Genomic DNA, 14,532 nt, shown 5'->3' on the forward strand with positions numbered 1-14,532 from the left:
CAACATTAAGTCAAAGAAAATTGTTAATAATTTTCGCGTTAGAATACTAAATGTCAAAGCAAAGCAAATGAAGTTAAAGATGTTTAAGGCGAAACTCTGTTTTAAGTTAGCTAATTTAGAGAAATTTATATAGAGATTTATCATCTATGAATCATCATTACATATAATTTGATTTGTCTTCATAATATTTTTAGCAAGCTTTAACTAAGTTAAACTAAATTTCACTTTAGCTGTATATAATTACCTGTAAGATTTCTTTGGAGCCTCGATTAATAATGTTAGAATTTTTGACGAAACCTTTTTCCTTTTTTAGAGCTGTGATTCCCCCTTCTAAAGCATATGCATGACTTCTGTGATTATTGTCATTTCGATTGCCAAAAGTCTCCCCCTAATGCAGCACGTGCTGCATGGACATGAACACCCTTCTCTTTCTCTCCTAAGCACAATTCAGTTTGTAAAGTGAAGCAAAACCACAAAAAATAAAAAAAAAAAAAACAAAAAAAAAAAGTGTCACGTGCAAAAAACTTTCTTAATTTAAAAGAAATTTTCAAACAAACTCAATTAAATAATTTCAGGCACAAATAAAGATGAAAATGTGACAGAGAGAAGGGAAATTCGTGGGGGAAAAATAGGAGGAGAGTTAGAAAGAAGAAACTGGTAGACTAACGGCATAAGCTTTTCACAGTTTTTACACGCCATTCTTCGCACACATACACGCATACAGCGACACTCACAACATTCCTCTTTTTGCTCTCTTGCAAGACAATTTTAATGCCACAAAATTTTTAATTGAGTTAATCCTAAAAACCACATGCTGGCTAACGAGCCAGATGCCAGTTTCCTTGTTCTAACTAATTTGCTGCATGCCATAGATAGACTGACTAAGTGAAAGAGATAGAGGCTAGAGGGTAAACTACTCATCCTGCCACCATTATACTCGCAGAGTGGTGCATTGGGAGGCAATAGGGGGAAGAGCACACATGTTGCCTTCGAGGCAAGTTCATGTCCAGATAACTGCAGCTGTACCTAATGATTATTACTTTTCCTTCTTCAAGTTGGCTAGGAAAAACTAGTTGGAAACAACTTTCAAATATATATTCCTCAGTTTTCATTCCCCACTTCTCTCTATCAAACACCAAGAAGACGACTAAAAATAACAAAAAAAAAAAAAAACAAATGATGGAAGATCCAGAAGACTTTTTATTTGAACGATCAGAAGTTACGAATTTGATGAAACAATTGGAAGATATTATAGCATCCAACAAATTAGAGTAAACTTTTGACTAAAAATGAATCTACTAATTGATGGCTACTTATTCTGCTGCTTATAATTTTGCAGTAGTTCCAAAGATAAGGATGCAAAGAAACCGGAAGTTGATGTTACAGATGGTGTGACAGAAGACAATTTTGTGGTTGTTCGACGAATGGCAAAGGGCAAGAAATCCTATGGTGCCTCGAAGTCCGCGTCTAGACGAACCCACAAGCCGGTTAATGTGAATCAAATGTCGTTTATGCGTCAAGTCGATGTGACTAGTAAACAACGTCAACAGGCGCTTGAGGAGCGCCATCGAGTGGCTGACAATTTTCGCAGGCAAGTTTAGTTAGATTTAAAAAGGAGAGCTTTATTTATTTAATATTCTCTCAGATTGGGCAACGATGATTTCCGTAAAAATAATTATGATCGTGCCATTTTAATGTATAGCAAAGGTTTATCTTATATTAATGATACGCCAGTTCTCTATTGTAATCGTGCCTTGGCTTTCGTAAAGTAAGTTTAAGAAGGATTTTATGCTGCATATTTCTAAAATTAAGTTTTTTTTACTCTGATAAGGAAGCGTGAATACAAATTGGCACTTTTGGATTTAGATTATGTCTTGAATAAATTAAGTCCGAAATGTTTGAAAGCTTGGCTCTATCGTGCAGGAACTATGAAGCGTATGAATAACGAAACTGGATTCGAATTATCCATGAATATGGCTCGCAAATACCAAAGAACTGATAAGGATGCTGCTTATGTACAATTATTTTTGGAAAAAGTGCGCTCAGATTTCTAAATGGACCCCCTTACATTCATATAGATTTTTAATTTTAAACAACAAATTTTCAAAATCGTTGGCTTTCCTCCACCTCTTCTTCCTGCCCATCAAGCACACATTTTATGTTGTGCAATATCGATTGGGATACCTTTTATTTTCAACTCTATTCATTTACTGTCACATGCAATCTATTTACTCTCAAATATTAACTCTAAAAAACAAAAGGAAATTGAAATAGAATTACAAAAAAATAAAAGAAACCAATAACAGCAATAGCAACAACAACAACAAGAACTATGTGAGTGGTGAATGAAATTTGCAATTTTTGCATAAATTCAATAAAAATTCCTATTGTCATGAGAATATTTGCCAATATACAATATAGGAGCCATTGGGGGGAGGCTTGGGAGAAAGAAAAAAGAGGATAAGAGAAGAGAGACTGGAGAGCCGCACCACCCCAACTCCCACCCACAGGATAAGGGCCACTTATACGCTTCGTTTGGTATACATATACTCTCCATCCAGACTCCTGTCCTTTGCCCCCGCAAGAGACCTAGACCACAAAAGACTGACGCTGCGGCTAGAAATGCGGGTCATGGTAGCAATTGTGGGAGTGACTGTTGGGGGAGTGGCGGCACTAGCATTGTAGGTGTTGCCATTGAAGTAGAGTTTGCAGTGCTTTCAATATGGCGCCAACACCATTTGCATTTGCATTTGGGTCCAAGACTCGAAGCACACACCAGGCACGAGGACCAGTTCCAGTTTCTCTATAATGAAATGCAGTTCAAATGCTTGGGGTATAAACTTTTGTCACAACAGCAAGCCAAGGCTAGGATGCCAATAGCATCGGTTTAGGGGCGGTGAGTAGATGACCCGGAGGGAGGTTTGCATTGTCGTCAGTGGGTTGTAAACTAGCAAACAAACGCAACGGAAGTGCCACAAAAAGGGTTTCACTGTTTGTCAATTGTGTGCGGCCGCAGGAGTCGACACCTAAAACACAAATATAACCCACTTTCCACACCAACTAGAGATCGGAGAGTGTAACTATCGGATTACTCTAGAGCCAGTACCAATTCCATAAGTATTAAGCCTCCAACGTGTTGTCCCATGCAATATGTTATTCAATGTTATTTTAATTTAGTTGATAGTTTGTCCAGTTGGTCCATCTCTAATCTCAATCTGTCGCCATATATAACTAGCCGTGTAGGTGTATATATGTATATGGGGGCATTTCCCTGCTGACACGGTAACCTGACGGGCACCAGATTCACGGATGACAACTGGACGGAGCGAATGTTCACACCAATCTTAAGAAAAATGCAAAAATGTGTTTGGTTTTACCAGAGACTGCTGCTCTAATCAACAGCAACTGACATTGCCACTCCTGTATGGAGGGACCACGCCCATCGCTTGTAATCAATGCTGTAAACACTTATTTTTGTGGTTGTCCCACAGTCACAGTCAAAGCCACAACAACAACAGTAACAGTAACAACTTCAGAAACAGGACCAACAATGGGTGAAGCAGCAGCAACCGCCTTTTGGCATTGCAATTTGTGCCACAGTTGCAAAGTTTTGTTCTTACTTCGAAGCTGTGTCGCCTGTCTCCTATCCTCTTTGCCATCATACATTGTATTGTAGCCTTTTCTATGGTTTTTGCAATCAGAGAGAGGAGTAGAAGTGTAATAGAAGGTTGGCCAGCTTTAGCCTTTGGATTTTTGTTTTGGTTGCTTGCAGCAGCAACATTGCGGCTTTTTATAGGTGTGGCATAGAAAACTGTAAGATTGTTTTGTGGCTTTGCAGATTCAGATTCAGATAGAAAACAAGAACAAGGGAAGCAGAGAGAGAGCGAGAGAGAGGGAGATAGGGAACGAAAGAGTTAGAAATTGTGTGCAGGCGACAGGAGATGTAAAATGAAGGGGATTTCGGATTTTTTGTTGGTAATTCGACTTTAATGCTGTTTACATGAAAGTGTAAATGGTTATTGGCAGAGATGCCAAGAGATTTCAACAATATAAAAGCCAAATGCGAAAAGTTTTTTAATCACATTTTAGTTGCAGATACGTTAAAGTTTTGCAAACAAGTCAAAGGCTTTAAAAAAATGGGCAAACAATCTAATTCCCTCCCTTATGGCACTCTCAGTCAGTCAGTCAACTTCAAGAAGGATCTTCATAAATCACAGCTCATTGCACTTTGGCTGATCCCAAAATGGCTTTCAACTCATCTAAGGAAAACAAGTTTTCCCAAAAGGATCCTCTGCTGCTCATAAACTCATTTTCCAAACTATATTCCATTCAATGTCTCCTTTTTGTTGTTGCTGTTGGTGCTGTTGCTGCTGTCCAGTGTTTTGGGTTGTGTTTAGTTTTCAAGTTGCGGTTCGTGGCTACGCATCGTGGCAGCTTCTTGGCCAGAAAGTAATTTTGGCCTTTATCTGTTATGCGGTTTGAACAGCCCAGGCGTGCTCTTCTTTCCTTTTTTTGGTTTTTTTTTTCTTTCTTGGCCTTTTGGTTGTAATATTTGTTGGTTTAGCATTTCAGTTTACTGTTGCTGCTGTTGTTTTGCCACTTCCGGGACTCATTTTGACTTGCGTTTTTTTGTTCCTTGGCCTTTTTGGTTGCTTTGTTTTTGCTTTTGGTTTGAGTAAACGGAAGTGTGGGTTGGAATTGCACTTTGCCTTTGGTAAAACTTTTCATTTTGTTCGGCTGCGTATGGCAAGTTCTCAATGTTTGGTGTTTTGGGCTAAAATTGACTTTAGTCGGTGCTGACATTTGCCTGGATATTTCTGTGGAGCTGGCAGCAAGGATCTAGGGTGTGAATGAACAAGTTTTTCATTAAGCTGGCAGCATTTTTGCTCCAATATCTCCCTGCCTGTCATTTCGATCTGGCAGTTCATTTAAAGTTCTTCTTTTTAATTAGCCACGACTTGGACAGTTTTTCTTTTGGGATTTCACTTCCTCACCCCTCCCCCACTCACTGATAAGCTTATCTATTGACATTTGTTGTTTTTTTCTTTTGTTTGAGGGTCGGTTTATTGAATGTTTATTTGCTTTGTTGATTTCGATTTTCCCAACGAATGGACAAACGAATATTTGAAATGCAAACAGTAAAGCCGAAACTGAATAGAAAGAAGGAGGACACTAGCTTAAGGCAAAAGCACCCACACTTCAGACCCAATAAGAAGATATAAAGTAGGAAAAAGAAGAACTGGTGGACGGGAATGGGAAACTATGAGCACGCCTGCCAGCAATGTACGTTAAATAAGGGAATATATTAGTGATATTGAGGAACATGGAAGTGGAAATCGATTCATGACGATGATATGGCACAAAAAAGAAGACGGCTATGGCACACAGACTAACGGACACAGTGGCAAATGCCGGCTAGGAGTGTGACTACGTCGACACACGGTGAATTAGCAATTGACATTTGGTTAGTCCTGGTATTTGGCATTTGGGATGGATACCTGCTAGCCAAGTCCTAAAGGACAAGCCGTGCACTGCAAGAAATCAACATTTTATCTATGTACTTCCTTTGTATATTAAGCAGTTTATTATACTGGATACTTAACAACAGCGAAATACATCCCTATTTTTGCAGTGTACTTCACGTGTGGTGCTCATTGTGCCGCCCATTGAGAACAACATACTACTACTACTTACTTGTGGCGCTTCTGCCACTTCTCACTCACCCACAGCAAATAACCTACGGAAATATATTCACGTTGCTTTTTCATTATTCATGACAACTTGCTCTTGGCCCGGTGGTTGCCTGAGGTAGCTGTAACTGAGTCAAAGCAAATAATACACAGATACAAACACACATACACAGTTAGTCACATGAGAGGGATGAAACAACAACAGCCACTACAATAACAAATAACAAAGATGACAATAAAAAGCAGTAAAACAATTTCCCCATAGTCAAAGTCAAATGTAGTAAGATGGAAAAAATAAAATAAAAGAAGAACGAAAAGAAAAACCGAAATAGGAAGATGTGGAAAAAGGAAACTAATATTTTAAGAAAACAACACACGGCAGCTTACTAAGGGAGACAAAATACTGAAGTACTGAAACTCAAGCTCAAACATAAGCGTGTGTGCCTGAGTAGGAAAAAAAAAAGAAAAAGAAAAAGGGGAATAGGATTGCGAATGTGCGAGAGTGGGCCCAAAAAAGCAGGCAACAGTTTTTATTCTTTCACTTTGTTTCCTGTTTCCTGGTGTGTGTTGCTGTTGCTTCTGCTGCAAGTGGCCTGGCCATCATCAAATTCAAGTGACATATTTAGACAGCTAAGCAAGTTCGACTCCCAAGGTGAAGTGGAAGCCGTTGGCAATTTTCAGTGTCTAGACCGAATGAGAAAATAAAGAAATATGCAGCGGGGGTTGTAAGACAACCCCACAAAATGACGGGAACGCAAAAGGAGCGGCAAACGGATGAGAGCAGAAGATGCCACCGACCCACGACAGTTGCTTTTAATAATAAAATCATTGAGCATCAAAGCATAAAACTCAGTCAAGTGCAACATAAGCTTAAAGACCAATTCGTGTGCTCCAGCTGAGGGGGTGCTGCTGTATGCTGCTGGTGCAGGGGTAGAAAAGGTAAAAAACCTTACCAAGCGCCCCACTTGCGTGTGTTCAATTCGATTTTTGGTATTCTCTGAATTTTTTTGTGTTTTCTTCGCTCTGTTGTTTTTTTTTTTTTTTTTTTTTGTATCTCCCTTATTTATTGTTGAATGTGATTTAATGTTATTTTTACAGCCAAATTAGTTGGCTTTTGATGTGCGTTTAACTTTTCTGCTTAAAGTTTATAAAAAACAAACCTAAAGAAGTGTAGGAAAAACACACAAATTTCGTCTGAAGCAGAGCAAAAAACTGGATTTATGACTTACGCATTTGGTTTATTTGCGCGTGTGTGTGTGTGTTTTGTATTGTGCAGTCATAAAGATACTTTCGTCATAAAAACCTTTGCGGTGGCACATGTGTATCATGAATGTATCTTATAGATACTTTAACTGTAAGTGCAACTGTTACTTGCTCTGGACTTACTTATTTGAATGCCAATTTAAGCTTAACTCAAGAGCCATCATTTCAACATGTTGCAATTGTAATTACCCAAACAGTAAATGCCAGTTGAATTTCCATGTACAATTCTTAGATATTAGTTTCTTAAGATATCAGTTTCAAGTGCTGCTTCTTTTGTCTAAGTGGTAAGCAGCAGTCAATTATTTTAGTTATACTCAAAATGTTGTGTTTTGGCTTTTATTATGTGGCTTTTTGATGATTGATGAATGGAATGGAAACTTATGTTTCCATGTTCTCTTATTTAATTCAAATTTGAGTAAAACAGAAAAGGAAAATATGCATATATGTACATATATATATAATCAATAACTTTTGTGAACCTTATTTATGAATATAAAACATTTGTTTAGTTAACTTCAAACCAGTGAATTGGTAGGTTAAACAAAGCAAACTTTTATTTAAAATACCTCTTAAATAGAAGAATAATGCTATAATAGACTTTATAATGTCTTGTTCACCTTAAAATATAGATATATACCCATCAACTAATAACTACAACGAATATCTAAGACCAAAATATATAAGACCTCTATTTCCTTATGCAATTTTTAAATAACTTACTCATTCCTGAAATTATTAGAATTAAATTTCAAAATATATTGGAACTAAAAGCCAACAGTATATCACATCGATACAACTACAAAAGATGCCAATCTCAAACTCAATCTTCGGCTGCCTAATGACAACTCAATTTCAATTTCCCCCTTACTTGAGACACAAATTGATTTATAATTTAAATTAAATGTTTCGTCATTCAACCAAAAACAAGGCACTTAAATAACTAACTATGCCAGACAAGTATAGAGAGCAAAAGGACTGAAGAGACAATCCTTTCAGGCAGTTCAAGCCAAAATCAAAGGCATCTGAGGGAACGTGACATCTTAATGGCATTTTCAATTGCTAGCCAACTGGCTAAAAAGGGAATCCCCTTTTGTCGCTACTAGTTGGTTGCTTCCGCTTTTTGGCCCCACCACTATAACCTCCTTCTTCAACCCCACCACTTCAAGCTCCTTCTTTTTCTTCAATTTCCTCTCGCTCATTGACATCATTTTCATTTATTTACTTTTGTGCTTGTTATTTTGTACAAATTGTTAATTATTTTCATTGTGCTTGTTATGGAACTTTTTGGCCACACCCCTCACCAACTCGGTCCCCCTACCAAAACTCGCCAACATTCGCCTCACTTTGCTTTATTCTGCCCGCATTTTGCGTTGCTACTGTTGTCTATTTTGTATTTTTTTTTTTTTTTTGTTTTTTGGTGTTGTCCTTAAGGATTTTTGGCATTTAATTAAGCACAATCAAGTTGACATTTTAAACAATTTAAACAAGCAAACAGACGTCGCGACACCAGTTCACCCCCTTCCCTGTTCCGTATATCTCTTTGCTTTGGCTTTGACTACTTTGGCGCATATTAAAACGCTTTATGACCAAAGGCCAATTGGCAAGGACTCGCGGAGAGAGAAGGAGAGCTGGAAGCAGAGAATGAGAATGATAGTCCTAAAAGCCTAGCCGCAGGCTCTAGTCAGAAAATCGATAAATGAGTCTACCCCCAGCTCAAACCCATTTAGCCCCTTTAACCCAACCATCTCCCTCTCTTCCACTTTGCTATTAATTATGTCTTTTGCCGTTTTGTCGTTTGTATTTAAAAGGGAGAAGTTGGCCAACAGCAGAGAGCAATTAAGTTGCTAGGAAAATTCTCGTCTGCTACTGAAACCTAGGCCCCAAACCACATTTCCATTGCCTTTTGGTCAGTCACATAATACGTATCAATGGACATGTTTGGACCAACTCCCGAACTCCCTTCATTCTCTAACTCTGCCCCACTTTACCCACCTCTTCATTTTGTCTACGTGACCAGCAAAGTAATTCATATGAAAATTTAATTTGTTTGGCCCCGCAAAAAGTGAACGAAACGAAACGAAATGGTTTTTACGTTTCTAACCGCATGTGAAAATAAATATTATTAGGCTTGACCATCTCGGATGCCGCCGCCATTGGATGCCGCTGCTGCTGCTGCATCATGAAATATGAAAAATTATTGCATATTTAGCAATAAACAGAAATTTTGTGCGGTTTGGCTTGTTTTGGCTTTATGTTGGCCTTGTAGAGAATGTAGGCGTGGGTGTGCGTGTGTGTGTGTATATGTCAACACACAACCAAAAATACCGCAAAGTATGCCCCACAATTTTTCCGGTTTTTGAATGATTTGTTTTTTATTTTTCGTTGGAATTTGATTGCATGAACCGCAATTTGAATGATGTTTGGTATTTGTGGTCATGGCGATTGATATAGATATACTGATTTGATTCTGTATTTATATTTGTCTCTCTCTCTCTCTTTCTATCTCTCTTTTTTCTCTCTGGGCTATTAAGTGAGTTGTCCTACTTAAATGATGGCAAAGCGTAAAAAAGAATGATTAAGATTATGAAAAGAAATGTATTTTACTTAAATCGTATATCGATTAAAGTTAAACTTCATCAAATGAATTCGCATAAAATCAGTTAGTTGCCAGTATTTTAATTAGCAAGATAAAATCAACAAGATGTTACATTAGTTGCATGTGGTCAGTCATGGGAGAATCTCAGTTTGTATGCATAACCAATCATTGATTGAATTATTCCCTACACTTAAATAAGCTAATCCATTTCGTTATTCGTTTTCTCGTTTCCACACTTATCGTTTATCGGCCATATTTCAATTGCAAATGGTAAACTCATTAGCCCAACAAGGCAGAAAATGCCAAGTACAAGGCAAACTCCAAGACAAACTCCAACTCTCAGACTACACCCAAGAGTCCAAAGACAGCAAAGTAAACTTGGGAGCTGCAGTCTGAGTCAGTTGAATGGCCAAGCAAATAAAGACCATTGAAATAATTACCGAGGCAGTTTTGCTCCCGTTTGCTAGGAATTTGCATTGCAATGGCCAGTCACCTTTCCCCCCTGGCCAGGGCCAATCTGCATTTGGCCGACCGCAGCTTCTGGCAGCTCCTTTTGGACAAACGCTTTAAATTTCATTAAATCTGCTCACTTCGTTTGCCAATGCAATCAACAAAGCGCAAAACCAGCAGCAGCTAAACGAGGTGAAAGGGGTCAGGGAATGAAGGAATAAGAAAGCGGCAGCGTCTCTGCATTTCATTTACAACGCCTCAAGTGCTTGAAATCTACTTAGATCCAGGGAACTGGGTAGAGACTATGACGACGACAGGAATGAAGAAGGATGACGAAGGACGACGCTGGTGGTAGAAGTGGTGGCTTCTCTTAACCTCACGTAATTAACTTGCTTTTGCTTTTGTTTTGCTACTTTCTTTTTCTTTTTGATACCCTTCATATATTTGGCCATATTCCTTATGTCTACCCAATTCGTTACAGCATAATAGAAAATTCAAATTTTTTTTAAATATAACATATATTTCGAAAATACTTTATTTTCTAAAAAGGAGAAAGAGAGAGAGACATGGAGAGAAAGAGTGAGAGAGAGAATTAAACTTAATTCTAATTATTAGTTCGTTAGTTCTTTTTCTTTTCTACTGTGCAAAAGTAAGTTTGATCCACTTTACGCAAGGATTTCAGTTTAATTTCTTGCAATTTTTTTTTCTCTATAGTTTTTAGTTTTCCCTCTTATTCGTCACCCACCCAGCCAACCACTGGGCTGAGTTTGTATTGCGCTTTCGCTTTTCTCTAATTTCTTTGCGCTATTTTTCACAAGTTGGTTTGGTTTTACTTTTTTCTTCTTTTCTCGGTTATTTTTTTGCACTTGGCGCCTGTTCTAAGTGAAAAAGTAAACAGAAATCCATTAGCTTGGCAATCATTGACGGCGCCGCCAGCGGCATTCTCTTACCTCCCTCTCTCGTGCTCCCCTCGTTCGCTTATTCTGTATCTCTGACTTCGTATGGGCAGAGTTGGAGGTCAGTGTGGCTTTTATAAATTACTGCCATCAAGACATTTGTTCCATTTCTTTTTGTCGCTCCAATTGACACGAAGTAAACTTAATGCTAAATTTAGGTGTTGAGGTGTTTAAAGTGTCCTATTCCATATCTATTTTGTAGCCCAAATCAATTGAAGCCCGTATGTGTTCTTTGAGATTTATGAAACCATTGCGCAATGATTCTTGGGTTAGGAACTCTTTGACCTTAGTTTCAGTGTCACAGAATACCAGATTATCGGTGTGATCGATTAACTTTTGCAGGTCGTTGGGAAAACGATAGAGAATCAATAATATTGAACTTGACGCATCGGCCTGACGACACAGATCACTCGATAGCTTTGATATGCCCTGGGCGGCTGTGTAATCCAATCCTGTTATCCGATGACCATCAATTACCACTGTGATCTTGAAATCCGCCTGTGTGCACGCCTTCAATACGCGCTCCCTAAGATAATTGATGGCCGGAAAGTAGATGCCATTGCCGGGGGTTACACAAATGTATTGCATATCATCCAGCTCCTGTATCTTGACATGAATCTCAGGACGTGCCCAGAGGAATAGCAAATGCAAAGACGTCACAATGATGCTCACAAATAGGCCAACCTCCACACCAAAGAGCACGCACACGCAGAAGCATAATAGCCAAATCCCGAAATCCCGTTTCGATTCACGCCACAGACGCAAAGGTAATTTGAAATCCAATAGCGTGAATATCGAACAAATCAAAATTGCTGCCAACGTTGCTTCCGGAATGTAGTTGAAGTAAGGACTGAGATAGCTTAAAGCTAGCAAAACAATTATACCTGCAGAAGCACAGACAGTGAAAGGAGAAACATGAATTGCCAACTTTGAGCCAACTTAACAAAACTTACCCAAATACAAATTAGCCATTGGCGTCTTAAGGCCACATGCCGTACTAATAGCATAACGAGTAAAGGCTCCCGATGAGGGCATGGCCTGGACACAGGAGCCAAACATGTTGCAAAGGCCAACAGTGAGAAGTTCTTGATTCGTGTCGACAAGACCCTTTGGAGCTGCCAAACGGAACAAAATTGGGGTAAGTGAAAGTATGAATTTGTAATTTGACACTTACTTAGTTTTCCAATCGATATGTTGGTGAGTATGCCAACAATTGGTATTACTATAATGCCAATGTTCAATTCTTTTAGTACCTCCCAAAAGCTATAATTACGCTCTGGTGTTTCAATGCTAAAACTGGGCACTGTGAAGTTGGGCAAACTGGATAAAGCACTTTTGCCCAACGAATATGGCACCTGACCCGTCTGACCCAACCAAATGAAACTGACAATGCCAGCAATCAGTACGATTAATGTATTTCTTGAGGTAGATAAGTAGCGGCAACATATGCGTAGTAACTTGCCACGTTTCTCATTTCGCGACACGCGCTCCAGCAGCTAAATTAAGTAATAGAAACTTTGTATTTAAGGCACAGAAATTATTGAATTGAACACTAAACTTACCTCGAGAAGCAGTAGAAAGACTATGGCACAAGAGCCCATTATTAGATCAGCGATATTTGCCTCATCGATGCGAGAACTGAGAGTTGTCACAGAACTCAGAAGGCCCGCAACTAAGTACTTGATGCCAAGTAATACTTTAAGTTGTGATTCAATTACCAAAATGGCCGTAGCTGAGGAAAATGCCTTGATAACCGGCATTGAAATGAACTCAAATATGAAACCTGCAAACAGGAATAACATACATTTATCAGATATCGGTAATTGAATTAACAATCAATAAAATCTACATGCAAGTGACCTCTAAATGAAGATGACGGATATAAAAGGTATTGGGAAGATGTAGACTTGATTTTTTAGCAAGTTGATTAGCAACTGTTTGATTACAACTTTAAGTACGTTGGGTAAATATTTTTATCTGTAAATGTGTTAATTTTGATCAGTTTGAATGACTTATTCATGACTAGACAGCGTGCCCAAACTAAATATCATCTCAATTAGGTTCTTGAACCGCTTCAAATCGGATTTTCTAGACAATTTACTAAAGTGGTTTGCGCTACGCTCGTGAATGTAATAAAAAAGACACACACACCTCTCCTAAGTTCAGGGCTGAAGATCGCACGAAGAATCAACTACATATATGTATATGCGCATAGCTCATTTAAGTCAATTTAGAACTATTTATATCTAGGTATATCATAAGATCAACTCACCCATTCGCAGTGTGCCCATAATGATCTGCACGATGCCGCTTAGAAATGTCAAGAGGAAGGCAAACTCAATGGGACGACCCACAGTGAATTGAACACTAACCAAAGCCACCAGACTTGTCGGACCAATAATCACCTTATCGATGGATCCAAATATCAAATAGATCAAAGGTCCAATAAATGCCGAACATAGGCCATATCGTGCAGGCAGACCAGCGAGGAGGGCACAGGCTATACTCTCGGGTATTATGGTGAGTCCCAGGGTAATGCCACTGATAAAATCATCAATGCCCCACTCCATATTATAGGCAGGTAGCCACTGAAACATTGGCACATGACGCAATAGACGGCGCTTCCATTTGCTTGGTGGGGGGTGCTTTTCTCTCCGTTTCAGTGCCATTGTTGTCAATTTTGGGCAGGAGCCGTACAATAGTTGCCTTTTTTTGCTGTTCAGCTTCCGTTTCCAGTTGCGGATACATTTCGAAACTGATGCGAGATCTTTACGCCACGAACCGCGAATTGAAAATGATGTTAAATTCGCTCGACTTGCTGATACAAATCCAAATAGATCATCTTGCGCCTAAGCTTGTTTGCTTAAAATATCAGAGCTTTTTTGCCACGCTCAATTGCATATATGTAAAGATATAATACATATGTATGTACATATGTATGTGTATGTAGTAGGAGAGAAATCAGCTGATTCCATTTGATTTCGTCCCATTTTTCTCTTGCCTGGCATTTGTCGCAGTCATTGCTCTGTTATGGCAGTTCAATCGTTTTCGCCTGACACCATATGTGCCGATTCCTAAGCCACGCCCACTTCCACAAGCTCCCTAATTATTAATTCAATATTTACAAGTTAAGCCTGACACTTTGGTACTGGTTAAGCCTGTCTGGAAATTCACTTAAACGCAACCACGAAAACTGAGACCGAGATGACGACGACAATCACCAAAATGCTGTTAATTACCTGTTAATTGCCGGTCAAATGCTTGAGATAATATCTAGATTAAATAGTGTGAATTATGGCACAGCTATGTAAATTTTTCGTGTTGTCAAAGAGCTGAGAATTGCAGAGAGGAGCGACGAGGTGAGGCTTTGTGCAGGATGTATTAAAAGTATGTCAAAGACGTAGATAAAAACTTGCAAATGAGTGAAAATTTTAAACCAGAGCTAATCAAAACAATCTTAAATATTTGCAACATTTAATGGAAATAAATTAATTGTTTACGTTTACAATTGCCCATTCTAATAAACTAAACAAATTTGATGAAAGTAATATCTTTTGGATCCAACACATAGAGGTAT

At 38.6% G+C, this 14,532-nt stretch overlaps 2 protein-coding genes across 2 annotated transcripts in view; one reads left to right on the top strand and one right to left on the bottom strand.

The window, feature by feature from the left end:
* The window catches only part of LOC137583925 (uncharacterized), a 186,957-nt gene that overhangs the window by 15,289 nt on the left and 157,136 nt on the right, over positions 1-14,532 (top strand). The gene's annotated exons all lie outside the window — the stretch shown is intronic.
* Positions 10,510-13,725, bottom strand: LOC137585187 (sodium-independent sulfate anion transporter). The gene is given in 6 exon segments (XM_068300863.1): positions 10,510-11,839; positions 11,909-12,070; positions 12,130-12,451; positions 12,518-12,738; positions 13,228-13,588; positions 13,590-13,725. Coding segments are annotated over 6 exon segments (1,884 nt in total). The 5' UTR covers positions 13,704-13,725; the 3' UTR covers positions 10,510-11,135.

Source organism: Drosophila tropicalis, unplaced genomic scaffold (assembly GCF_018151085.1).
Source record: "Drosophila tropicalis isolate 14030-0801.00 unplaced genomic scaffold, ASM1815108v1 contig_878, whole genome shotgun sequence".
NCBI classification, from domain to species: domain Eukaryota; kingdom Metazoa; phylum Arthropoda; class Insecta; order Diptera; family Drosophilidae; genus Drosophila; species Drosophila tropicalis.